We start from the raw sequence: 26,346 nt of genomic DNA on the forward strand, positions 1-26,346 counted from the left end.
GCATTGGGCCCTAATGGCCTTTCCATAGAAATCTCTTAGGTGATTTGGGAGAGTTGCTCACTAAAGATCTTTACTCCTTTTCTGAATTTTTGTAGGTCCAAGGCTGAACCACCTCCTAAAGTTCATGCATGGCTCATCAAATTTTTTCTCAAGTTAACCAATGAACAAATTTGGGCTCATCAAATGTATTACTAAGTCAACCAATCAACAACTTTTGGTACAATGAAGACCTCTCAATGCTCAATGTTGCCTGTAGGATAATGGGCAAGGCATTAGCTATTAGAGTCAAAACACCTCCTCCCCCATACCTTGCAAAAAGATTAGTATAATTTTATTCATCACAAACAAATCCATGATGTGCTTTGAAGATTAGTTGGCATTTTATTATGTGTGCCTTGCTACCCCTACGATTTGGCTTGGGTTTGTTGGGCATGGTCAAACCCCCTTTTTGTCAAATGCTTTGGCTCAGGTTTAGATCTATCGGTCAGGTCTGGAATGGAAGCTGAAGCTTCAGGAGTCTGATGTGGCGCAAAGCCTAGTCCAAAACGACTTTAAGCCTTCAATCATGCCTACCAAAAGTAAGTTTTATATATCCATTCGCCTGAAGCTTAATGGGTGAAGGACTACCAGGAGGAAAACCTGGTTCTCTACCATGATGTCTGCAGACTCCCATAGATGCGAAGCGAAATGTCACCGTTTACCCAATCCCAAATCACGGTATAAAGAGTTATACAACCTGAAGATGGCATGCACTTGCCACCACTTCGCTAATACCCTAATTAGAAACGGCTGAAGATGGCATGCAATACATACATAGAAGAATGTGTGCTTGGTACTGACCATTTCATTTGTTTCTTCAAAATCCGTTCTTGACAACAAAATTTATGATGACAATGGTGTACTGCTGCTGTTTTTTGTTGGTTACAATTGTCGTCGTAATCTATCTTGACGACAACGAAGATAACAATAGTAATAGTAATAATACACGATGATAATAATAGTAAGAATAATACTGATAACATGATGATGATAATGATGACAATGATAAGCTGCTAAGAATACATATAGAAGTGCTTAGCTTCTCATAATGAGTGATACTGCTGCCCTTTCTGTGGCTTGTGGAAGAGCCAAGAGAAACATGATCATGTGGAGGGAGTTTATTGTTACACGACACTGTTGAACCTGATGCTTTCTTTTCTGAACCCTTTGTTCTTCAGATGTGGTTTTGATAGCCATCGTGAAAGGTAAGAAGCATGGATGAAGTGCTCACGAACATACGTAGGACTCCTCAACCGCTCAATTGGCCGGCATTCCGAAGCATCATTACCCGGATCTCTGTCATGTCTTCCATGGCATACCGAACACCCTCACGGCCCAGCCCAGATTCTTTGACGCCACCATAAGGCTGTAATGCAGGCAAGGAAAGTCAATATTAATCTTTAAAAAAGTGGCAGCAATATAAGCAATGGGTATACAGCAGACTTCGTGATACATGTGGGGCTTTACAGGCCCACAAAATTTCCGATGTACTTGGAGACAAAATTCCCAAATAGAGTAAGAATCAGATACAGATAGGACCCAAATTTAGTCTGTTGCTGTTGGGGTTAAAGAAAACCTGAGAATCTATCCTCATGCTAGGGACGTCATTGATGCATACGCCTCCAACATCAAGTTGCTCGAATGCATAGAAAGCCTTGTTTATATCACTGACAAACACTCCAGCCTGTAATAGAAATAACATGTCATGAGAAAGAAGCGAGGTGGCGGCAGAATTCACAACCCACTAACAAGGTCATAATTATCACACTGCCCTGCTATGAGTCATTCAAAAGATACAGAGAGAGAAATAGACAATCTAGGGAGGAAAGATGTACGAGAGAGTTAAACAATCAGAAATTTGTGAATGAATATATCACGGAACCTTGAATCATTGATGAAGAGAAATCTTGGTTTGAAACAATAACGAAGAGATCTATTCATAGTATGAGTGAGGAGAGACTAAACAGGAAAGTTTTTCTGACTTACCTTACAGACAATTGGTCGTGTTTATCACCTCGTTAGAACCAACTCAGCCGCGTCAAAATCAAAAGACCAGAGGTAAGGTCAAACGTTTGCTTCAACATTGACAGATTTAGTGCCAGCATGCAGCTATTACTATTTACGAGCTCTCTCTTACTATTCCTATTTGCGAGTTCTCTCTTACTATTCGTAGCCTTGTGCAGGTTTCATGGCGCCTGCTCGGTCACCAGAGGCGTAGGAGACCTCAGCCCGTTAAGAGACACTATTGCAGGACAGGAGCTTCCTCTAATCCACATGTTTCAGGCCAGGAATAATGTGGCCTTTAAAGTCTCGCGTGCGTGAGAGGCTAATCCGTGTCCTCAAAACCTATGCGGACCAGCCCTACGTCTCATAGCTCGACTCTGATAGTTTCGTACTGTGCACCATGGACATGGCTTCCAAGTCTCACATATCTGTGGTTTCCTACCGTGAACCATGGATATGGCTTCCAGGTTAGGCATTCCGAGGTTGGAGTGGTGGGTATCATCGGCGTTCGGTATCTTGCCAGAGTTCATGTGTACCCATTTCGGCACTCAGTTTCAAAAATTGCATGCTCACACTGTGGGCAGGGGCTGGGAGTCCTCCATTGGGTATGTAGATCATCAAGGGCGTCACAGGAGTGATCATCACCGGCCATGCACCTGGCTTCAAAAATACGACGTTGTTTGTTTGAAGGTTATATCAACCGGATTGTGCAGTGTATGTCTCAGTTATGTGCCTAATTGTATTACCCACATTACGACTCAGGCGCTCTTTTACATGGAAAAGACCTTACTTCTTGGCGTAAAAGGTGCATTGCACTGGAAGCAACAGAAAGGACGGTATCGACAAATTTGTGGACATCAAAGTTACTCTTTCGCCATATTCAAATCGTATCTACATCTGGTTCCTGAAAAGGTTATTGCAGTACACTGATTTATCATAGAAAAGATTTATCATGTGTAGATGAGACCTGAAGTGGACACAAGTTTCTGCTGTTTACCGATTTTCACATCTTATCTACATATCGTTCCTCAAAAGGCTATTGGAGTACGCTGATTTATTCATAGGAATAAGCGTAAGTGTAGATATGCTTACTAAGAAGTTGGAGGTTTTGCACCAAAAAGACCCTTTGGGGCAGCACAACATATAACGCACGAGAGGCACCTATCCGCCAGTGTAGTGCTCAAAGGTGGTATCTATGAAGACATGCTGCCTGCTGTCACTTGTAATGTCTTCCCATGATTGCTTAAGGGCATTTCACTTGTAATGTCTCGCCATGATTGCTTAGAGCATTCACATGCAATATGGTTAGCAAGCTCAGGATTTTGAACAAGCTTGTTAATAATTAGAATGCTTACTCCCGGCTTTTGTTAGTGACTCGTTAACAGGCCTTCCCATTGGATAAATTCTCTGATATGGAGGATATTGCACGACTCTGAACACCCTTCCAATTGGTGTCGGAAGAATGCTATATGGAAGCACGCGATGTGCTCAGATCTGGATTGCAGCAGAGGAACGATACAATTTTGCCTAAAAGCCCAATATTTGTCAAATTTCTCAACCTTTAGACCATGCACTGCTTGTAGGGCTACGAGAGTCCGCTCGGACACAAATTTAGTGCATCATTGACCCAATCGACATATCTGACGACAAGTGTAAAATTTGAAAAAGCCTTCACCCAAAAGAAGAAGAAGAAGATCCGAGAGAAGGATTTGCACACATTCCCTTTCCAAACAAAGCCTATTTATCTGGATATTCAAACCATTATTGGATTCGTCCATATTCCATGATGTAATCTCTCAATGGATGAGACGTGTACCTGGAGACCAAATTTGGATTTATTTACTTCAGAAATTGCAGACGTGAAGTTTTCATAAGGAATCAGCTCCATGACAGGACCAAATACCTCCTCGCAATGTACCTGACGTTTTAACAAAAATTCAATCAAGACATAAAAAACATCAGAAAAATGTCTGTAAGTTTGATGCAAGCAACGTGATTCTTTACTTAAGTGCACTCTCCAGAAGTAAAGTATTTGATAACATGAGAGAATGTTGTTTCTCTGACCTCCATTTCAGGATGTACACCCTCCAAGATAGTGGCATCGTAGAATGCTCCATCACGGTTTCCTCCGGTTAAAACTCTATGAAAGAGGACTTGTCACCATACACTTGTGAATTGATAAAATACACAATATAATATCATACCTGGCTCCATGATCGACAGCTTTGTTTACCCATGACTCAATACGTTTTGCTTCTGATTCAGCAATGATAGGACCAATGAAGGTGTCTTCATCTAGAGGGTCGCCCTATTGCCATTTTAAGTTGTTCATCTTAGCCGAACTGAACTTTTACAAGGTAAGAGGTAAAACAATAACAGAAGGAGATGATTGACATTAGATTAAGGTTTTTCCATACAAGTGAATTACCGCAGATTAGGCAGTGTCTCAAATCTTTACTTGAAGTACAAACTACCCTAGGAGGCACTATGCTACAGCACAATAAATTTCTTGGACATGCTCTGTAATTTTCTGAAAGTAAAGCAGCCCTCTATAATATCTTCAATAGAGCAGAAGAATGCTAATAGTTTAGCAGAATGCAGGCACATCTTTCTGTACTCCTTCACGGTTTCAAGTATGGAAACACTTTGCTCAATGAAGTGTTTTTCCTCTTATACCGGCTATAATCTCAGGCTGAAATCTATCAGAGGTCTGTGGCTCATTCTCCCTGGCTCTGGTCAGAAAGAGACCTCTCTGAGCCTCTGCTGTTATACTATGCCTGTAAGGAATCTAGAGGGTGCTGCAGCCCTCTGGTGAATCAGATCAAAGGATAATGTTGTCAGCAAAGTAGTATGAGTGGTACCAACACCCCTGCAAGTCCTGCACCTGGCTCTCCAACCTTGTCTGGTCAATTGGATATCTCATTAAACTACATGCTGAACAGTCTTATAAAGCTAGGTATCACATTATTGTATTCTCCTGGGGCTCTAACTCTGCCTGTGATAGTCTCAAAGAGTGCTAGCTCCTCAAATCATCTCCATAGGAACTCCCATGTTCTACATTCTTGTCAATACCTTGTCCAAGTCTGTACCCATTTGCCTGGATATTCAACTCCTGCTCCTGCACTGTAGATCTTGGCCAATGGATGGTAAATCATGCTCACTGTGTAGTTACTTGGCTCTGCAGCGTATCCTGCCTTTAGGATAGGCATGATGGTGTTGAACAACCAGCTAGCCTGAAATCCCTCATGGATGGTACGATTAACCATATGCATTAGTAGTTGTGCACATGTATCCTCAGATGGTAAAAGTGCTCTGCTACTGCAATGTAAAAATGCTCTGTTTTTTTTTGCAAGTAAAATGTGGCTAAATATTTTACTCAGAAGGCTGATTACAACGGAGTGCTCATGCTTGACAGACTAGCTGGAGCTGATGCAAATCACAAATACATCATGTATACAAGTCTCTCAAGGCGGTCTCAGGGGGATGGGAGCAAGAAGCCATGGAAGGGGGGGGGGGGGGGGGGGGGGGTATATATCGCCATCTGGGGAAGACTCGCCTTGCACCTGGTCCCACCGGCCGCGGAGGGAGTGGATGATGGAGGTCCAAAGCTCTGCCAGAGTCGGCTGTACTGGAAGGCACTCCCCACCAAAAACCTCCTAAAACCGTGCCTTCCAGATGTGCTATCCTGTAAGACTCCCTACAATCTCCCATACCTCTGAGCGGTCAGCTGTGGGCTCCAGTACTTGGTGGCTGGGTAAAGCCTCCAAGCCGACCACTGCACAAGACCCAGCCTCAATGATGAAAATCATGTCCTGCATCCCGGCCTCATACAAAAGGTGACGGCCCTAGCTGATTGCCTGCCAACAAAAAGCCGCCCACGAGATACATCCAAGGCTAGGTGCCACACGGTGGAGAACATGGCAGGCTCCTCTCCACACGAGCTGTGCCACCTCGCAAGACCAAAGGCAGTGCTTTGGGGTTTCCAAGTGTTATTGTGGGCAATGCTTACACCCTCCATCCTGCTGCATCTGGGCTAGCCAACTCCCAACCGCCAAACCTCCATGTGCCAAAAGCCATAGGAAATACGACACCCTCCTCGGCCTCCAGCTCTCCCATAGGCGACAGTGCCACAAAGTCCGATGGAAGGCATCTATGATGCTGTGCTCCGCCCAGTATTATCTGATATGCGAAGCTGCCCAATCCATGTCCTCCTGCATCAGTACATGTCTGCCAATCCTGGCTGTGTACTCCAAAAACCTCAGTGGCTTCTTGGCAGTCGCAGTGGCCGGCCATAGCCACTCTCTAGGGTCCTACTCTAGCTCATCAAGTGGCTTGCTCTCCCATAACCAGAGGCGCCACTCTCGGAACTCCTCCCAGAGCACATAAGGGTCCAGACACTAGATCTTCCCCTGGAGACTAACCACACCAATCCTCCTCCAAGGAAGGACAATAATCTCATCCTATTGCCCTCTGTCAAGGACTAGACGCCCCCCATTGTGCACAGTGAAGAAAATCCCGTAGGAGGCGCTGCCCACTCTACCTGTCACATGTAGGGGAATACATGCAGGTGAGAATCTAGCGGCCCATACCTCACTAGGCTCCACCGGCTCTCGGATTGGGGGGTCAAGCCACTCCTAAGGAATCACTGAATCAATCACCCTTCTCCTCACCTCAGCCCCTTACTGACAACCTAATGCCCGCTATAATACCTCCTGTACACCTCCTACCATGTCCTGATAGTATGAGCAAGGCCAACCTCCCATCCAGCCCACTGGATGTGGGGGTGCTCTCCAATTTGTATCGCGTCCCGATCTCTGACCTGGGGGTTCTGACCACCGGCTGGCGGTCTATCTCTTCCTGGCATCCTAGGGGCCTTTGAATTAGGGCCTTGCGGAGGCCTTGCCACACACGAAGTAGACTGCGGAGAAAGGAAGATCTGGGTGGCATGATCTGGGCAATCGTGAAGATCCATCTCAAGGATGGCCTCCAACCACCACCAAGCTTGCACTCTTGGAGACCCTCCTGTAGAAGGACCTTCTAGGTCTGCCCTCCTGGTGTGAGCCCACGGACTACTAGCTTTCCCAAAAGGGCGAGGCTCTGGAACTCTGGGTCTATGATTCCAGGCCCTCCCTTAAACCGATGCCAAATGATGGTCTACCACGCTACCTTGGCCCGAGAATCCCTAGAACCATCTGAGCCGGCCTAGAGAAAATTCCGCACTAGGCGGCGAAGTTGAACTACACACAATGAGGAGAAGCACCAACATGAGGCAATGTACCAAGCCGTTGCTAGGACCTGGTTGACCACTAGGGCTCGGCTTGCTAAGGAAAGGCGGACAATACTCCAATAGGTCAGCTTCCGCCCGATAGAGTTGAGAACTGGAAGAAACTGCTAGGCAGGAGTGATGTTGAGTCCCACCTAGAACCCTAGGTATCGAATGGTCTGCTGCCCCCTGCACACCCATCTGAACCCCAAGCGGACACCCCACTCCGTGCTAGAGTCTGGGTCTGTAAGAAAACCAACGGACTTTTGCTAGTTGATTTTCACTCCAACTGCAGTGGAAAACACCTCCAGAGCTAGTCTCACTCTCTCCAACATCAGCTCATCATCCTCTATATAAAGGGCGGTATCATCTACATGCTCTGAATCTAGAAGCTGTCTCCTCCCTCACCGGAAGTCGAAGGCCACGTAGCCTACCGCTCACACGTGACTGGAGGAAGTAGGACATCGCCTCTGCAAAGAGTAGAATAGATACGGGGTAAGATGATAGCCTTCCAGACAGATCTCTCCAGTCGAAACTCCTCCCCCCTCCTGCCACCTATGAGGACCATGTTGGTGGACGATCTATAAAGTGTAGAAACCCCACATATCCATGCCTGGGGGAAGCCCAGCCTCACCATGGTGCCCTCTAAGAAGTCCTAGTCAACCCTGTCATAGGCTTTCTTGAAGTCCATGAGAAGTACAGCCAATCCCTGACCATTGTGCTGGACCCACTTAGTTGCCTCGAAGAAGGTGAAAACATTATCTAGGATGCTCCTATCCTGGACAAAACTTGTCTGTGTGTCATGAATGATGTCTGGAGGCCCTGGACAGTTGCCTACTGATCATCTTGGCCAGTGCCTTATAGGCCACTGACAACAAGGTGATTGGTCTCCACTAGGATAGCTCTAACCAGTCTCTCCCTTTGGGGAGGAGACCGATAAGACCTATCGATAGACTCCCTGGCATTCGTCCTGAGCTGAAGATCTCCTGAAAGGCCAGTAGTAAGGGGTCCTTTACCTGCTCCCAATAGGTAGTGAAGAAGGCCTTAGAAAGACCATTCTCTTCTGGGCATTTCTGCCCGTCTAGTGCATGGAAAGCCTCCGCTAATTCCTTCTCTATGAAGGTGTCTAGGAGGAAGCGTCCCATCTCCTCTGTGACAAGGGACAGAATGTGGTCCCAGACTTGTTGTCTATAGCACTCTCCTTTGGCTGAGATTGCCTCCTGCTGAAAAAGGTGTCTAAAGTAGTCACTTGCAATCTCCATCACCTTATCTAGGCTAGAGAGAATCCTCCCATACTGATCACAAAGGTTGCAAATTTGATCTCCTAAGGTGCGAGGCTGATGCACCTGAAAAAACTTTTTGCACACTACGTCCCCATTCCGTGCCCAAAAGGCTGCTAAGGTATGGAAGGAAAACTCTGAGTGCTTGGCCTGGAGTCCCACGGCTGTCCGTGCGCGCACCTCTTGTGCGTGGAGAGTGGGATCCCTTGGTGCCTCCTAGAGTAGTCTTTGCGTGGTTGCTAGGCCTCGCTGGAGTGCTCTCTCCTCCTCCCAGCTCTGTTGCCTAGCCTGTAGGGCTGCCTCTCGGTAGATCCTGCTCGTCAACTTGGCTAGGACCTCTACAACCTCCTCTGCGATCCGGTCTCTCCTGTCCCACTCCCTAGTCCAAAGCTGCTCAATTTGCCTCCTCACCTCCTCCCTCCTATAGATATATTGTTTTATGCACGTTTTTCTCTACAAGAGATTTATCTTCTCATAATGCAGAAATAAATTGAGAGGCTTTACCTCTGTGAGTATTCTTCTACATCTTCTATTCCTTTGAGCCCCTTCTCTTCTGTCTACTCCTCTCCCTGAATCTCCCTTCAGCGACTCCAAACGCTCCGACAACAGGTCTATCCTTTCATCCCCCATTGCCAATTTGTCCAGCCCTTTCATGAAACAATCTGCCACTACAAATGTAAGCTACATGCCTGCCCAAAATCATGGACAACACACTCCACAAGGTACTTATGGACAACATGGCATGCCACTCATGGGCAGCATCCACATGGTGCTTTTGGGCAATAGGGCCTAATGTTCAATTTGGGCAGCATGGGATGTATGGGCAACATGTTCCATATGGTAATCATGGATAGTAAGGCCCTTATGGACAATTTGGCCAGCATGGCCCTCATGGACAGCATATGCACGGGCAACATTGTGTGTCAAGGGCTGAAACTGGAGCATCAAGTGTGAGGAGAACCGGACAGTGATCAGACAAGGTGGTGCCAACCAACTGCCCTACCTTGCCTCCGCGAGAGCACCCCACTCTCCCACATAGAACCTGTCCAACCGCTCCAAAAGAGCTCCACCCAGCCGCCTCTATCCCCAAGAGAAGTCCAACGACCTCTCCCTCCTGTGGAAAGCTGGGTCCTACCAAGCATCATGTGCTCCTACTGCGAGGAGGAAGACCTCCCATGCCTCATGCTCCTCCTCCCCTGCCATACCCTGGTAATCTCTGCCTTTGCCTTGCTGGTCCTCTAAGGCCTCCAAGTTGTCGAAGTCTCCTCCAACAATCCAAGAGTCCACCTTTGGGAGTCCTGCTACGATCTCCATCCAGAACCTGCTACGTGCCCTAACCTTAGTAGGGGCATAAACATTGAGGACTCCAAGGCATGAGTCGCCTATGTCCAATCTGATCCATAGGACCCTCCCTGCCACAATCGTCCTGTTGTCTTGTATGCAGGCGGTGAGGCTCGGGCCAATAGAGGTGCATACGCCTCCACTCCTACCGTGGGCACCGATGGAGTACTCCCACTAGGTGTGTGAGCTGCCTGGGAGTACCTTCCCTACCTAATGTGCCTGGGTGGGGGTGAGCTTGTGCTTCTACTGAAGTAAGATGTTGATCTTCCGTCCATCAAGCGCAGGGTGCAACTCCTGCCAAACAATCAACTTCTTGGAACCATGTGCCCTACTGTAGTGGAGGCTATTCACATTCCAGGATGCTAGATGTAAACCCATAGGGAAGCATATGACTGACCGAACAGGCATCTGTTTGGTGTGGAAGCTGTTGATGAAGAAGAAGAGCTATGGGGCATGCGAATACACTTTGCCACAGGCCTAGAAGGTGAACTCCGTTCCCCATGGTGGCTCTCGGGCGGGACCATGGGGGCAATACATGCTCCAGGCGGTACCATCGGGGCATCTATTACCCAAGCTGAGAGGCGTGACTTTGTACATTGGTAGAAACGGACAACCTTTGTAAGAGGCCACTCGATCACATCCATCGGTGCTCTCCACTATGGAGGGGCTCAAAAAATATACTTAGATGTGGGACCTCGGCTCCAGCACACCAGTTAATGTCCATCATGCAACCTAGCCACTACTGGGAAAAAAGTGCTAGTCCTCTTTCTCCCATCCATTGGGAGATATGGTCTACTATCTGGCCCTTCACCTTGTGCTCTATTTGTGTCATCGTCGAGTCTCCTGAATGAGAGGTCTACAGGAAGAAAGCGTAGTTTGATCCATCCGATAGTGCTAGTAAATGGACCTTGTCACTCCTTGACTTGCGGACCATGAAGATCCCCACCTCCAAAGATAGTGGAAACTCTCCACGCTCTGCAACTCTCAAGTAGGAACACGAACCACTGCGGAAGAACTCCTGTGGTAGCAACTGCACCTGTCTCAAGAAAGTGTGACGGGCGGTAGGGTTAGATGAGCTAGTAGCTGTGTGGGGAGGGGGGGGGGGGGGTGGACTAGGTTGCTGGTGAGGGAAAGATGTAGGCGTATGAGGCTCGTCACCTCTTGTGGAAAGGGGAGGGATGGGCGGGGGGGGGGGATCATTTGTACTGGGTGAGGATCAAGGGGATTGATCAGCGGGGGAGATGGTGGGGAGGAGGAAGATCGAGGGATGGTGTGGTGATTGGAGGTATGAGGCAGGTGTTGGAAGGGGGGGCAAGTGGCCTTGGAAGGGGGAGGCTGTAGGCTAGGGTCGGGGGAGCATCCATGAGGAGGGGGTGGATGTGGGGGCTGTGGAATCTTGGGTGATGTAGCTTGTGACACCTCCGTGGGTGGTGGAGGTGGAGGTCTGTGATCCTCTTGGTTCGGACGAGTTAGGGGATGCTCTACCGAGGTTCTGTTGCTCGCCCTCCTGCTCTTTGTTGCCATGGTTGTGTCTGAGGGACTCAATGAGGCCCCCCTACCGTCTCCCTCTGTCGTTGCTGGACCCATGTAAAGTCGTCAATATCTACCTGCCGGCCTATTGGCGGAGCCGTCTTGGCTCCAAAGCTCCGAATCACAATAACCTACTACCTGAAGGAGTGTCCACCTACCCCAATCTCCAAAAACTTTGGTATGTTCTTTGTCTCTTTCACAGCCACCTGTACCTTTCGGACTCTTGTGGCTATCACTACATCCGTGAAGGAGGCAGAAAGCCGTCCAAAGTTCTCCACTAATTGACAATACTCTACCTCCAGTCGGAGGAATAGTAGGGTGACCGGGTGTCTAAGAAACTTGTTGTGAAGTGCGAAGTCCTCCACTTTGAAGCCACTATATCAAGGAACCATATAGATGACCCCCTTCGTGGAGACATAAGGTAAGCTATCCACTAGCTCACGGGTTGTGTCCCCGCAGAGCGCTATGCCAATGCGCAACGTAGAGTGAAGCCAATCCTGAAATTGGGCCCTGGATGGGGACTGTCCTACGACCTGACCAAAGATCGCTGTTTCTTTTAGTTCCAGCTCTATGGCCCGAACAACTAAGAGTTGTTCCTTAGAGAGGCCGATGTGCAAGGTGTTTGGCTAGGGACACTCGCAGAATGCATCGGTGTCTGACCAGATGTTTCCATTGTGCGTCCCTGCTGAGAACCTACCAATCAAGTTGCTGTGCTACTGGAGGGGGGGGGGAATGCTGCTGTAGATGGAGGGAGCAATTGGGGGAGGGGAGGGGTGGTCGAGGGGGAGCTTGAAAGCGAGAAGAGGTCGTGTGGTAGGTGGGGGGGCGGTGGTGGAGGGGACAGGCTTTCAAGTTTTCCAACAGGGGGAGGGGGGCACAGTTCGTTGTGGGGGGGAGAGGAGAAGGACGGGAGTAGCACGGCGGGGGGCCCTGCAGGATGGGGAATGTAGGGGCGAGGAAGGCGGAGGCAGTGCGGAAACTGGTGGCGGCAAGGGGGTTGGCAACAGGGGGAGGAGGGGCGTGATGGCAGTGGCGGGGGTTGCATGGCGAGGGAGGCGGTGGGGCCGACGGTAGGGGGTTGACGGCAGGCGGGGGGAACGATGGCGGCAGGTGATGACTAACGACAAGTGGGGGGCACGATGGCGGCGGCAATAGCTCGACGGATGGGAACTAAGGTCACACAGAGAAGTAAAAATGCTCTATTACAATTGCAATATGGTCTTTTTCTGTCCCATTCTAGAGTATCCACGTGAGAAAGAAAGAAAGAAGGAAAGAAAGAAAGAAAGAAAGAAATATTAATGTCTGCAAAAGGCCAATGTGGCTTATGAGACAAAACCAAACTACACTTGTGTCCAATGTCATCTCATCATGAAGTGAAAGAAAACTGATCCTAGTATAAGGCTAACATCTAAAGATCTAGAAGTCACAAACAATTATTGCTTATGTGAAAGCATCTCAAGGCTCCTCTTACTCATGTGTTAGAAGGTATGGAGATCTAGTGTGATGGCTTGCCGAATGAACTCTTTGGAGTGTATGTGGAGTATCTCAAGGTCCTCTCACTCTCATGTATCAAAAGGTGTGGTTTGGTGGTATGCCTTTTAATTGGAAGAATAGTTATCAGGTACGAAAAGTACGGTACAGTACGGTACGATAAAATACGGTACTAAATGGTACCTTAAGATTTTATAAGGTACGGTACGATATTAGTACGAAAAAAATAATTTAACTTCATTATTTTGAACTATAGATGATAGAATAGATGCTTAAAGTCTAAATAGCAATGCTATTGGAGTATATAAGATGAATACTTGAGGGTAACACGCCAAAACCTCTATGGCATATGCCGCACCATGCGCTACAACTTACAAGCACATACATGGGAGTGGATACATCATACATGAATGATCATACAAATAAGAGGTATGTATGCTTGAGAGAGAGAAGGTTGAGAGAGAGAGAGAGAGAGAGAGAGAGAGAGAGAGAGAGATATGAAATGACATGAGATGCTTTATTAACGTCTACAAGAGGTCATTACAAACAGTTACCAAACAAACCACCAAAGGTTTTGGTAAAAGATTTATGAATTTTGTTATGGTTTTGTTTGGCATTGCTAAGGCTAAAGTAGCTATCGATGGTACATTCACTAATTCGTGTACTCTCAGAAGGTACATTAGGCCAAGCTATCCTCTGGCCTAGTTTTATTAGGAATTTGTACTAATGCTTTGGGTTGGGTGGTGCAAAATGAGCTGTGAACAAAGGTAAAATCAATAGGATTAAGCTACTTGATGATTCTCAAATGGTGTTGAATTTATTTATTGATGACACTAACATATTGTGAAAAATGATGAGACATCAATTAGAAACGTTTGGAACTGCTTGAATACCTTACGTATGGCCTTTGGCTCTAGGATAAATCATAACAAAGCATGTATGAGGAGTCTGATCAAGCTTCCACCCCCTTTCTTGGTTAATCGATCAAGGCTACAAAATCACCACCACCACCACCACAACAACAATCAACAACCCAAACCACCACCAACAACAACAACCACGCCGCCCACCCCCCCCCCCCCCCCCCAAAAAAAAAAAGTGCTTGTTTTTTGTACGAATTCGCATGGTACGGTACGGTACGAACTGTATAGTACAAACCAGTTCGTACTACGTACGAGTGCAACTATGATTGGAAGTTGGTCTTGTTTCATTTGCTGCCCAAAGTACCTGCATCGATGGAAGTGTTAAAAGAAGTGGAGGCCAATTTCTGCAATGGATCATAGTATCAAATCTTTACTAAGGGTTTGGCAAACAAGTTGCAGAAAATAATTCATAAATTGGTTCATTCTAGGCAGCATGGTTTTATCCAAGGTTGGAATACTTCACATAATATCCTTGATGTTCAGTTGAGGATTGATCACTCACAGATATCAAGACAAAAAATGGGAATAGTTTGACTTGACAGAAAAAGCTTACAATCATGTCAAATTTCCATTTTTACAAGAACTGATGGCTGCTATGGGTTTTGGCCTTCGGATGACTTATGCCATAAATACTATTAGTCAAAGGTGGGACTGCATTGTGCTTAATGGAGGGTTCTCTGAAAAGATTGCTCTTTCTCATTCTTTGAGGCAGGGATGCCCATTCAACCCTTTAAGGTTTTCCTTGGTCACTTGTCCTATGTTGAGTTTACTAGATAAGCTTGCATTGGATGGAGAATTTCGGGTCTCATCCTTCCTAGTGGTGCGAAGTTTATTGGTCAATCATTGGTTGATGACTCTTTCATTTTTCTAAGGGCTGAGAGAAATAATATGGCTAGCTATGTTTGGTCAGCATCAAGTTTGTATATTGATATGCAAAAATCAGTTTATATTTATTGCAGTGAAAAAGATTTGACTTTCTTGGGATGGCAAGAAAGAATTGTTTCTGTAGGGATAATGTCACAAGGACGTGAAATTTTATTACTTTGCTTAGCATTTGATTAAAAGTTGATTAATCAAATGGGTTAATGTGACTTGCACATGTGAGATACAAGTTAATTATTTGACAGTATAGGAGTTAGGACCGTGAAATATTAGTTGGTGCCAAAGACAAAAGTTGTAATAAGTTATGCCTAACAAAAACTAGGCAGTACTTGGTGTTAGATTTGGGCCTAGACGAATTTATTGGCCATTAATGTCAATGGTGACATTAGAGACTAGGCATAACTTAATTAATTAATGCTAGTCTAAGTGCTAATAACTACTCAAGGATACTTGGACGACGAATTGGCCTGGCCACTTTAATTATAATGCTTGGCCTATTTTCAGTTGATGTGGCACTGGTAGATGAACTGACTTGAGTGCTGGAAGTGAAGAAATCTATGAGTCGTCTCTGTTGAGAATCTATCAATCACACCTTGTGTATGCCCCTTTGTATGGAACAGCTAGGTTAGGAAGATGCAGTTTATTCTAGGAAGAGAGACAGAATCCCATATGCACAGTGGATGAAATGTGCCACCAAGCAATCCTATATAATGATGTACTTGACTATCACTTTCATATGATGATAATGCAATAGTACTTGTCTCTTTGTGTCAAGTCTCTGTGTCATTGTCTATGTCTATGTTCCCCTCAAGCAAAGAATTTCTTATTTTCCCCAAAGCAATAGGCATGTCTTCTAGTTCTTCAAATAAACACAAGGATGAAACTTGAATCAAGGCTTGAATCTTCCCTGCAAGTAGAATAGGCACATCTTCTATGTAGTGTAGATAAACAACACAAGTCATGTTGCTCTTCATGGAGTGTATCCACATAGCGATCTTTTTGTTCGTCATTTCCATGACCAAGGATGAGCAGCAAATCAACTCCAGATTCTCAGATTTATCAGTGGAAGGGCAGATTGCAGTGTGTCAAGAGACACAAGTAATATTAGTGTGAAAACACACTATGTAGTTTGATTCTTGATGCTTGTTGATGTCGTCTCGTTGAACTTGACCTTCACTTTGAATCTTCTGCTTGCTAGCTTGGAAGGCAAATCTTGCTGGGAACTTCAGTGACACAGTGAATCAGAGTGGCAGGGCCTTCAGTGAGCTTGGAGGAGTGAGAAATTGAAACAAAATGAAGCTTTCAAGGTTTTGGCTATGGCTGACTTTTAGGGTTTCTGAGGCAGCCCTGGTTTTTTACAGATTGTGGGAGCTGTGGTTGACCATTTTCAAAACTTTTTTTATGAAAATGTAGCTCTCATGATGCTCTACCAAAGCCCCATAGCAATCGACCAGATCACGTCGCGTGCAGGCGGGCAGAATCGAAAATCAGAGACGGGCGAAGTTCGGCCAGATCTGTCGATTTCTTCAATGCCGTCGTGTATGGACTCCAATGTCGTCGTGTATGGTGCCACGCTGCAGCGCCTTGAGGTGTAGAGCAATCCCCCAGAAGGAATCGAAAGCTGATTCAGCTTCTATGATGAGATTGGAGTGCTCAAAGGTGGGCAGGTCAAATCTGGCTATGGTGGACCAAGAAACAGAGATTAAGAATTTGAGCAATGCTGAGCTGTGGTTAGGGCAATGTTGAGTTCTGAGTTGACACAGAGGAGCTATGGAAGCATAGGAATACTTTCCCAGAAGGAGTCACAGCAAGATATGACCTGTGGACAGAGATCCAGGAGCTTGAAGCAGGCAGGGTGCAGGGTGGCTATGGCTGCCAAGCAGTCCAAGATGAGAATGAAGTTGAAGATGAAGTCATGTACTTGAGCTGAGCTGGATAGAGATTATGAGAGACTGAGGGAGCAGAAAGAGGACCTGAAACATGCTAAGCCATGCTCAGCTGCGCTCTGATACCATGTTAGAAATGCGGGATCTAGAGCATGGCAGAAGCTATGGAGGTTGGAAGGTAGAGATAAACCTCATGATGACATAGACAAAGAAGACAACTGTTACACAAGTGAATTAGGTTTCAAGATTGAGACTTGAACTCATAAACACAATCTTGTGTAGGACTGACAATGACACAGAGACTTGACACAAAGAGACAAGTACTATTGCATTATCATCATATGAAAGTGATAGTCAAGTACATCATTATATAGGATTGCTTGGTGGCACATTTCATCCACTGTGCATATCGGTCCTTGTCTCTCATTTTCTGTTTTAAAAGCATTGTACCTGCCTTAATGTTCCTTTCATAAGCTTTGTAAACTCCTCATGTAGCCTTGTACTACAGCCTCTGTACACTTTGTGAGGCCCCTGTTACAGCCTCTGGATGTCCACCATGTTTATGGTACCCACACTTAGCCTTTTCTGCGACAGCCTCTGGTGTTTTTTGCCATGTTTGTGGTATGCCCACACTTTGCAGGTACTGCTCTCACTAAAGCCTCTACACACTTTGTACTTTCAGGTTGTGATTGAGGAGGGGTGTTGAGAATCTATCAATCACACCTTGTGTATGCCCCTTTGTATGGAACAGCTAGGTTAGGAAGATGCAGTTTATTCTAGGAAGAGAGACAGAATCCCATATGCACAGTGGATGAAATGTGCCACCAAGCAATCCTATATAATGATGTACTTGACTATCACTTTCATATGATGATAATGCAATAGTACTTGTCTCTTTGTGTCAAGTCTCTGTGTCATTGTCAGTCCTACACAAGATTGTGTTTATGAGTTCAAGTCTCAATCTTGAAACCTAATTCACTTGTGTAACAGTTGTCTTCTTTGTCTATGTCATCATGAGGTTTATCTCTACCTTCCAACCTCCATAGCTTCTGCCATGCTCTAGATCCCGCATTTCTAACAGTCTCTAGATGGGTCAAAATCTGCTCTCCTGTCTTCTCAGTATACTCCCCTTACGCCACCTGATCTGATATAGGAATATATCTAGGCATCTCTAATCCGCACATTCCACTTTGCAAAGTGGCCCAAAACCCTCTCGGAAGAGAGAATGATATATTCCTTTGATCTTGTAATATATTGTGCATTAGTGCACACAATATCTTGTGACCTCCAGATGGCATGATTGGCAAATTTGGCCCTCTGCAGCTGTGTGTAGTGGCCTATCTCTATCGTAAACTGACGTGAATATACCTTGTTCTGTCCAATCATACTATGTAACCCATGTGAGAGGTGTGCATACATCTATGCCAGCCTAGTGACAAATCCATCCAGCAAAATATGTAGAAAATGTTACTAGTAGTGAGAAATCTTTGCACCAAGTCGCTCTCAGGGGCTGATCTAAGTGCTCTCTATATCTAATCTAACAAGGTCCATGCTAACAACCCAATTTTCTTTGACCAGGCAAGCTTTAAATGCAGGCAATCCAAGCTGTACTGAAAAGCGGGAGGTGATCTATCTGTAATCCATGTGCTCCAAGGCATGTTTGCAACTGAGCATACTGGCAAATCATATCCCCTTCCTCCAATAACTATCTTGATGAAACCAATGCCAATCTATGGTATCTATGCTGGGAGAGTTCCCAGATCCTCTACAGGCATGTCAATGCCACTTTTGCTGATGATGCACTTCCCTTTTACATGCTTTCAATGTGTCTATCTTTCTCTCAGGCATGTCATTGCCACTTTTGTTGATGATGCACTTCCCTTTCACATGCTTTCAATGTGTCTGTCTTTCCCTCTTTCGAATTCCTCTTGCATGCTAGCATTCGATGCATCCTTACTCTTCTCCATTTCTGCATCCCAGCCAAACTTAATCTCTTCACATATCCTACCTAGCATACAGGACAATTGCAGCTGCATCCACTTCTGTCCAAATTTGGGCTCTGTTAGTAAATTTTTATTCCCTGCCTACATCTCGTGGTGCATTTCATCCTTTAATCTGATATACATTGCCTTCTTCATCCATTCCCACAAAACCATCTCCTGAGTGTCTCCCAGATTTCCTTCTTCAGCTTGTCATATGTTGTGCTCTTCATGACACTTGTTTCAACATCACTTTTCCCTTTCAGGATGAGCTTCCCAAATCTCTGAGCGCCTGGTGACATGTGTGCTCCCAGTCTCTTCTTCTGTACTTTACTGTCTTTGTTGGCTTTGGGGACACTCCGAACAAGTTATTCTCAAACCTGAAAGTGAAGGAGCTACCTTCCGTAGCAGCCCCCTGTAGATGACTTGCAATCCGACATCCAGATTCAGAATTAGATTCAATGCAGTGAGCCTCAGAGTTTCCACTGTTTCCACCACACAAACTGTTCTCATTGTGTTTTTACTCCACAATTGTCTCAAAGCTCAGTATTGATTGCTGTGTACCACTGTTAAGAGTATGTTCACATCAGTATTCCAGAGTGTATTCCAAACTGTCTGTCACAGCACAGCATGCAATTTGATATGGAAATTGAAGCAAATGGAATTGAATATGTAGTTTTGCTTGATTTTCAAACGAAATATGAAGTTATATCAAGAGGGACTCAATTCATCAAAATCTGTAGATCATAATCAACGAGGATTTCCTTAGATGATGTCCTTGTGGGAGAATTCTAGCACCTAGGAGATTTCTCACAATCCTACTTTAAAATCATGCATCAACAAACTAGTAAAACATCATTAAGGCATGCAATATTTTATAACCTTTCTGGGACAGTTTTTGGTGTTATGCCAGAGTGAAAGGAAGAGAGCATCTTTTCATTTTAACTACCTTTAGAAAAGAGAACTATACATTTGGATTCTAACAAAAACTATCGTATTGCATTGATAGGTACTCTTCAATGTCTGTAGAGTGTATTCTAATAAGATTTCCTTGACATGATAACACAAATAGGTTAAGCGAGGCAAACCTTTTTGAGCTTCGAAGTTGCTTCCACTAGTCTGTTCCTTAGTGTTTCATAAAGGTCCTAGAGCACAATGAAAAAAATGCATTTGTCATGCATAGTGAAAAAACTACATACCTCAATTTTTAATATTTAGATATTACAATTCTACAAAGAAGAAGACTGAGAATTTGAAACAAATATTGAAAAGAAATCGAGTGACAAAGATGAAAAAATTGATGCAGCTGTCAAAATAGTTTTCAGGCTTTGAATTTGGAACCAATTTTGAAAAAATTACTATAGACAAAAAAGAGTTGATGCATGTTGAAGTATGGGTTTCACCCTAGAGCTCCTTATGCAGTGGGATTGCAAAAGGAGAAGGTTTAGGCAACCAAAGATTTGCTAGAGGGGATATGAATGAATTGTTAAAAATTGCACAAAGCAGCATTAGGGAGGCCTAAAATAGAGCCCCAGTCTATGCTGATCCACATAGACGGCCTCTAGTGTTTTAGGAAGGACTAGTTGGGACTGTCCAAAGCTGTCTCCCAGGTATTGTGCTCCATGCACAATGCTTAAGAACATAGATGAAATAACTTACGAGCTCGAGCCTCCTGTCACAAGTAGAATACATCCATTTTTTCAAGTAAGCCAAGGAAAATGGTAGGTGAAGCATTAGCTCATCTTGGGGAATGAGATAATGGAGCTCGTTGATGAATAATCACTTCCACATGAGCCTAAAAAGATTTAGATTTTCGTAATAGATGAACAAGGAGTATTGTTTACCAAGAGTCCTTGGAAAAGTGGAAGGTGAAACCGGTCTATGACTCACATAAAGTGGTAGTCCCTTCAATTAATACCTGGTCTTTTCACATACTCACACAAACAGAGACCTCACTCCCTTGCTCAACACCAGATTGGCCCCGAAGTACGGCGCCCCTTTCGGTATTTCTTTATCAATTAAAAGATGGAAAGTTACAAAAAAGAAATGTTCCAAAGTACAAAGCCTGTGAACAATTGGCTTTTCATCTTTTCCGAGCAAAATTTCAGCTACATAAGGACAGTACAACATATCCAGAACAACATCCCAAGTAGGAAAACACTTTTTGTGACCATAACTCAATAATTCAAGTGCAAAATTGCAATCTGCAGAACTCTGTATTTACTATTTTTCACCTATTTCTTGACCTATTCTCAGCCTTATTCCATTCCAGATCTGTTCCATTCTAGTTGGACTACAAACCCGTTAACCCTGGCATCATTCCAGTAGTAAAACAGTCCCACAAAAACCACTAAATCAGAGCTGAAAACCTTGTTCTTGTGTGGCGTGATCAACACTTTCTTTAGTTCTTGCATTGGAGGGGCAATCAGCTGCTCCTGAACCTGAACAGTGAGGCTCTTGCCTCAGTAGAAGAGCAAAGAAAACACAGAATTGTACATTCAATTAAATCAGCCCATCATGTAGAGCATTTCCTCTGAGAATAGAGAGAGGGTTGACAAGAGGAAGCAAGCTCTACCTCCATACATGAGTCAAAGACGAAGAAGTACTCTCCATAGCTTATGTACTTGCAACAATCTTTCCTCAGCCCATGCTCAGATCTGCCCCTCCTGCCTTCAACGTATTTTTTTAAAAAAAGTGATGCTCTCTCTATCTCTCTCTCTCTTTTTTTCTTCTTTTTTTTTCGTAAAAGGTAATTGTATTAATTACGAAAAAAAGTACAGGATGACTTGATTACAAGATACATGACGACAATCTAAGCCATCATGTGAAGAGGTTCTAAGTACTACAAGTTACAACGTTATGGCAAAGATGCAGATAAAAGTGCCATATGCCAGGGACGTAAGTCCTCCCTAGAGAACAAATCAGAATGCTGGAGAAGATCCAACTGCCAATACAAGAGGCCCTTAAGCCTCGCAATATGCCGCTGAACATTATAGGCGGAGTCAAAAAGAAAAGCATTCCGAATGGTCCAATTATGCCAACAGTCCCAATATCGAAGAAAATGATACATGAGCTTCATATGTGGCTGTGCAGGAGTGGGGTATTTGGGCTGCCCGAAAACCCAATCAAAGGGGCGCAGGGTAAATCCAACCACTCCTTGCCAAACAGCCGACAAAAATAACCAGACTTTCTTTGCGATGGGGCAAGAAATAAATCGGTGGCGGGCTGATTCCACAGCAGTGGTGCAAAAGAAATAGTTGCCATTGGAGATTCGTCGTTTGGAAAGAGCCGAAGCAAGCGGAAGACCACCAATCATCACTCTCCAAAGAAAGACTTTACATTTGAAGGGTGTCTTGTTCAACCAGCCGTCCATCACAGTTGCCCTCCACCATGACCGGGATTTACGTAATCCCCATAAAGCATTCGCTTTGGTAACTAGCCATTGATGATCTTTAATCAGAATATGATAAACTTGGTTAGCAGAAGCTTTGCTTAAAGTCAGCCGGCCTTGTAGGTCCCAATCTTGCTGGGGATGATCTGAAGCAAGGGCAGAAAAGGGTTGTCTGCTCTGGAGTATCCGCAAAAGTTGTTCCCATAAAGGCCTATATCCTCGAGGGATCCTGAAAAGCCTCCTAGCTGTACGAAAAGATATAAGCACATTGCGACTAGCAAGGGTGGCATCCGCAACTGAAGACAAGCCCAAACGGGCCATCCGGTTGAATTGTGGTCTAAGCTCGTGTTTACCTTCCCATGCAAGTAAACGCGAGATTGCCAACAATTCCAATTGAAAAGAGTTAGTAGCCAAACGATCCTCCGCTGGATGCCACTGAGCCTTCTGGAGGACCTGTTTCCAGGAACATACCGAATGAGTAAGCAGCGACGAAGAAGAACTGGAGAACCGCGAATCAGCATTAAGAACATGCCACCAAGAACTGCGGATTTGGGTATTGCCATGTAGAAGCCCATGGCTCTCAAGGAAATAACGGGCTATATCGACCCATGGATGATGATCCGAGCACATGGCGCGGAAAAGAGACCAACGGAGTGCCTGCATGTGAGTTTGGGCATCTAAAATAGCTCCGCCACCCATGCGTTTGGGGGTGCACGCATGCGACCAAGAGATCCAGGAAATACCTGCATGCAATGAGTCCTTCTTCCATAGCATGAAACGAATAGACCGAGTAAGAGCATTCAGAGTCGTAGTAGTCCAGGGCAACAATGGCAAGAAATATGTGAGCATTGGCAACATAATTGTCTGGGCCACTTTGAGGCGAATATGGAAGGGCTAGGCTTGAGATTTCCAATACATAAACTTAGCCACCATTTTCTGAGAAATCCACTGCAGAAGCTGCTTTGGGGGAACATCAACACCCAAAGGGTACCCAAGGTGCCTGACAATGGAGCCATGAGGAACAACCAGACCCTGCCAGTCCAAGGACTGTAAGTCCGACTCCGTGCAGCTGAGAATGGCTGATTTGAGCGCATTGATACGAAGGCCGGACGGCTGACCAAAGAGGCCCCAAACATCCAATGCTCGTCGAAGGTTGTCCTTGTCCGCACGCAAAATCATAAAAGTATCATCCGCCAGGGATTGGCTAATGAAGTGCTGTCCTGTAGGAAGCGACAATCCGGCCAACTGAGAAGAGGCTGCCATATGAGATAACATGGAAAGAACTGGATGTGTCGCAAGGGCAAAGAATAGAGGGCTCAAAGGGCACCCTTGTCTGACAGAGCGGGCAAGTACAAATGGCTCAGTAACACCTCCGTTCAGCATGACTCACGAAGACGCTGCAGCGCTAATGGTGTAGATTAGACGAGACATCCGGGGACCAAAGCCCATAGCAGACATAAGTTCAGCAACGAAAGACCAATCCAGATAGTCAAAAGCCTTTTCCAGGTCCAGTTGAATCAGTACTACCTCCTGATTAGAATGCCTTGCATAATCAATAGCCAGCTGAGCATTCAATACATTGTGCAGAATATTTCGGCCCTTAATGAAACCATATTGTAGAGGGTGCACAATGGCCGGGAGATGCTTATGGAGCCGATTCGCCATTATTTTGGAAAAGATTTTGTACATTGAACCCATCAAAGAAATGGGGCGCCACTGGGTCAGCTTAGATGGCGAAGGAACTTTTGGAAGCAGTTTAATAAGGCCTTCTTTCCATGAGGAAGGCATGATCCCCGTGTTCCACACCTGCTGAAACAAAGCCTGCAATGGTTTCGCCAGTTGGGTAGCAAAAGCTTCAAAGAACTCATTGGTGAGACCATCCCAACCCGGACTTTTATCCTTGGGCAAGTGTAACAAGACGTCCATAACCTCTGCCTCACAAATATCGGACTCCATAGTAGCTTGCATGTCCTGCGGAAGCTGATTGCGGACCAGGTCATAAAAACCCAAACGGGCCTGAGTGATTTGGTCTGAAGGTGGAGAAGTGGAGCCGAGAAGGTCACGGAAATAATTCCTGCACATATGCACAATAGTCTGCGGATCTAGGATAAGGTGGCCTTCTGCATCCTCGAGTCTGGTCATATTCTCCCTAGCAGGAGAAGCATGGAGAGCTCGAAAGAACTTATGGGTCTGACATGCACTATCTTGCAAAGTCTCTGTCAGATGTTGCAGTTTGGCCTGCTGATATGATTTCAAGTGGAATTCTTTAATAACAGCAGTCACTCGCATGGCCAGTGCGAGCAGGAATGCATCATCCGGAGTGTCCACCAGCAGAGAACGAACCAAAGCCAGCATGTCCTCGGCTGCCTTGCGACGCTGCCGACAAAGAGAGGCATGATAGATCCCATATTGCCGAGCAACCCGCTGCACATTAGAGCGCAATTTTTCAAATGACGCAGTGCCCTGAGAAGAGAAGTCCAAGAGGAATCTGTCAATCAATTGCTGCATATAGCCCTGAAAGATGGCATGCTTTAGGTAAGACGAATTGAAACGCAAAGGGAGTCTCTCCAGAAATTGCTTGAAAGGTGCAATGGGTTGTGCAAGCAGCTCAAGCTGCAGAGGGAAATGGTCCGACAAGGCATATTGCTGCAGCACTTTTATGTCGAGCATCTCGGGAAGAAAATCATCATTCTGCATGATATATATACGGTCCAATCGCGACCATGTTGTAGCATACTGGGGCAGAATGAAAAGTAAACCCTGTAGAAGACGGGTGTAGCCAGGACCAGAGATCTTGCTTAAGAACAGCAAGAGCCAACGCATGCCACATACGACTTTCCGGCGCATCCATTACCGAATGCTCCGATGTAGACTGGGAAGAATCGACACACATATTGAAATCCCCCATGAAGAAGCCCCGTCTGCCAAGTGACAAGGAGGTCTGCAAAGTCTGCCAAAGCGCCTGACGAGATAAGGAGTCATTCGGAGCATAGAGGCCAAGTAGCCATAAGATTTCCCCTTCGAATAAAATTTCAATCACCAAAAAACGGCCATGAACATCATTTTTAATAAGAATAGGCTGATATTTGTCATGTACAATCATGAGCACACCCGAATAATGCATGGCCTGTGTCCCTGCATAAAACAATCGAAAGCCATGGCAATCTACCACTTTTCCGGCTTCACCGTGACTCTTGTGCTCAACAGCGCACAGGACATCCCACTGATTTTCATGCAATACAGTCCACATGGCATGTTGCTTGTGTCGAGAACAAATTCCTCGCACATTCCACGTGGCTATTTTCATGTGTATTCAAAATAAAATCAGGTACGAGGCACAGCTTGCCTCGATTTGACTTTGTCAGCGAGAATGTCCAGGACTCCCTCGTCCAAGAAATCTGCCAATACCGCAAAAGAGTTTTGAGGACCAGATTTGGAAGTAGACGGCATATCGGCTGGCTTGGGGGTGGAACGGGGATAACGACGGTCCCACGGGGTAATGACATTACCTCTGGTATCAAATGCCAGCTTAGCAGGGGGACCCTTTGGAAGATCCGAATACATTTTCCTGGCGGGCTGATGAAGGGGAGCAGAGGAAACCATAGCAGGAGCAGAGCGCTCGGAAGACAACATTTCCTTCCTGCGCATATATGTACGCATGGAATCTTGTGAGGTAGTAGGCACAGTGTTCTCCATGCCAGCAACAACCCTGTTGCCTTTTTTTGCACGTACTTCAACCCAATTAGTGGCACGGGAATCCAGACCCGAAACCTGTTGTTTACCTTTGGCCAGAGCCTAGGGCTGATGGGTAGCATCCAACGACGGGGCATCACACACCATATCTTCCATGGGCAGCGCAACATGGCCAACATCGGAAGTGTGTTGCTGTTCCGGGCATTCGGCCATAAAATGCCCCAACTATCCACAGGAAAAGCAATGCCCTGCAAAATTGCCCCATTTCAAACGAAAGTGTAACGGGTGCATGCGAGAGCAATTGAGGCGTAACCAGGCAGGCCTTTTTCTTGCAGTGTCCCATAGCATACACAAGCGGTTGCGATTCACAGCCCTGAGACTGGGAGGGATCAGAACAGTGCCCACAGCGGCCATAGCATCCTTCAATAGTGGCCAATAAACAGCCAGACAATTTTCCACCTCTACCCACACAGGGCATTCACGTTGCAGCAGATGCTGAAAATCTGCCATTGGGCGCCATGGAACCACATGAACCAACCGGCGTTCAAAAAACAAAGGCAGTTTAGACAGGAGAGCAACACGGTGAGTCTCTGATTTCAATAGGACCTCAAAAAAACCTCGGGAGCCAACAAAAATCTCTTCAA

At 45.6% G+C, this 26,346-nt stretch overlaps 1 protein-coding gene across 1 annotated transcript in view; it reads right to left on the minus strand.

The window, feature by feature from the left end:
• Positions 1–814: 814 nt before the first annotated feature.
• Positions 815–26,346, minus strand: part of LOC148035179 (uncharacterized) — a 211,309-nt gene continuing 185,777 nt past the window's right edge. Inside the window, exons 25-30 of the mRNA XM_087680159.1 lie at positions 19,707–19,763; positions 4,248–4,351; positions 4,108–4,183; positions 3,860–3,961; positions 1,616–1,723; positions 815–1,405 (exon numbers count right to left, since the gene is read on the minus strand). Of these exons, the coding sequence (XP_087536285.1) occupies positions 1,289–1,405; positions 1,616–1,723; positions 3,860–3,961; positions 4,108–4,183; positions 4,248–4,351; positions 19,707–19,763 (564 nt within the window). The 3' untranslated portion in view covers positions 815–1,288. The remainder of the gene's footprint in view (positions 1,406–1,615; positions 1,724–3,859; positions 3,962–4,107; positions 4,184–4,247; positions 4,352–19,706; positions 19,764–26,346) is intronic.

Source organism: Lygodium microphyllum, chromosome 6 (assembly GCF_053477565.2).
Source record: "Lygodium microphyllum isolate KBCC chromosome 6, Lygodium_microphyllum_v1.1.10, whole genome shotgun sequence".
Lineage (NCBI taxonomy): Eukaryota > Viridiplantae > Streptophyta > Polypodiopsida > Schizaeales > Lygodiaceae > Lygodium > Lygodium microphyllum.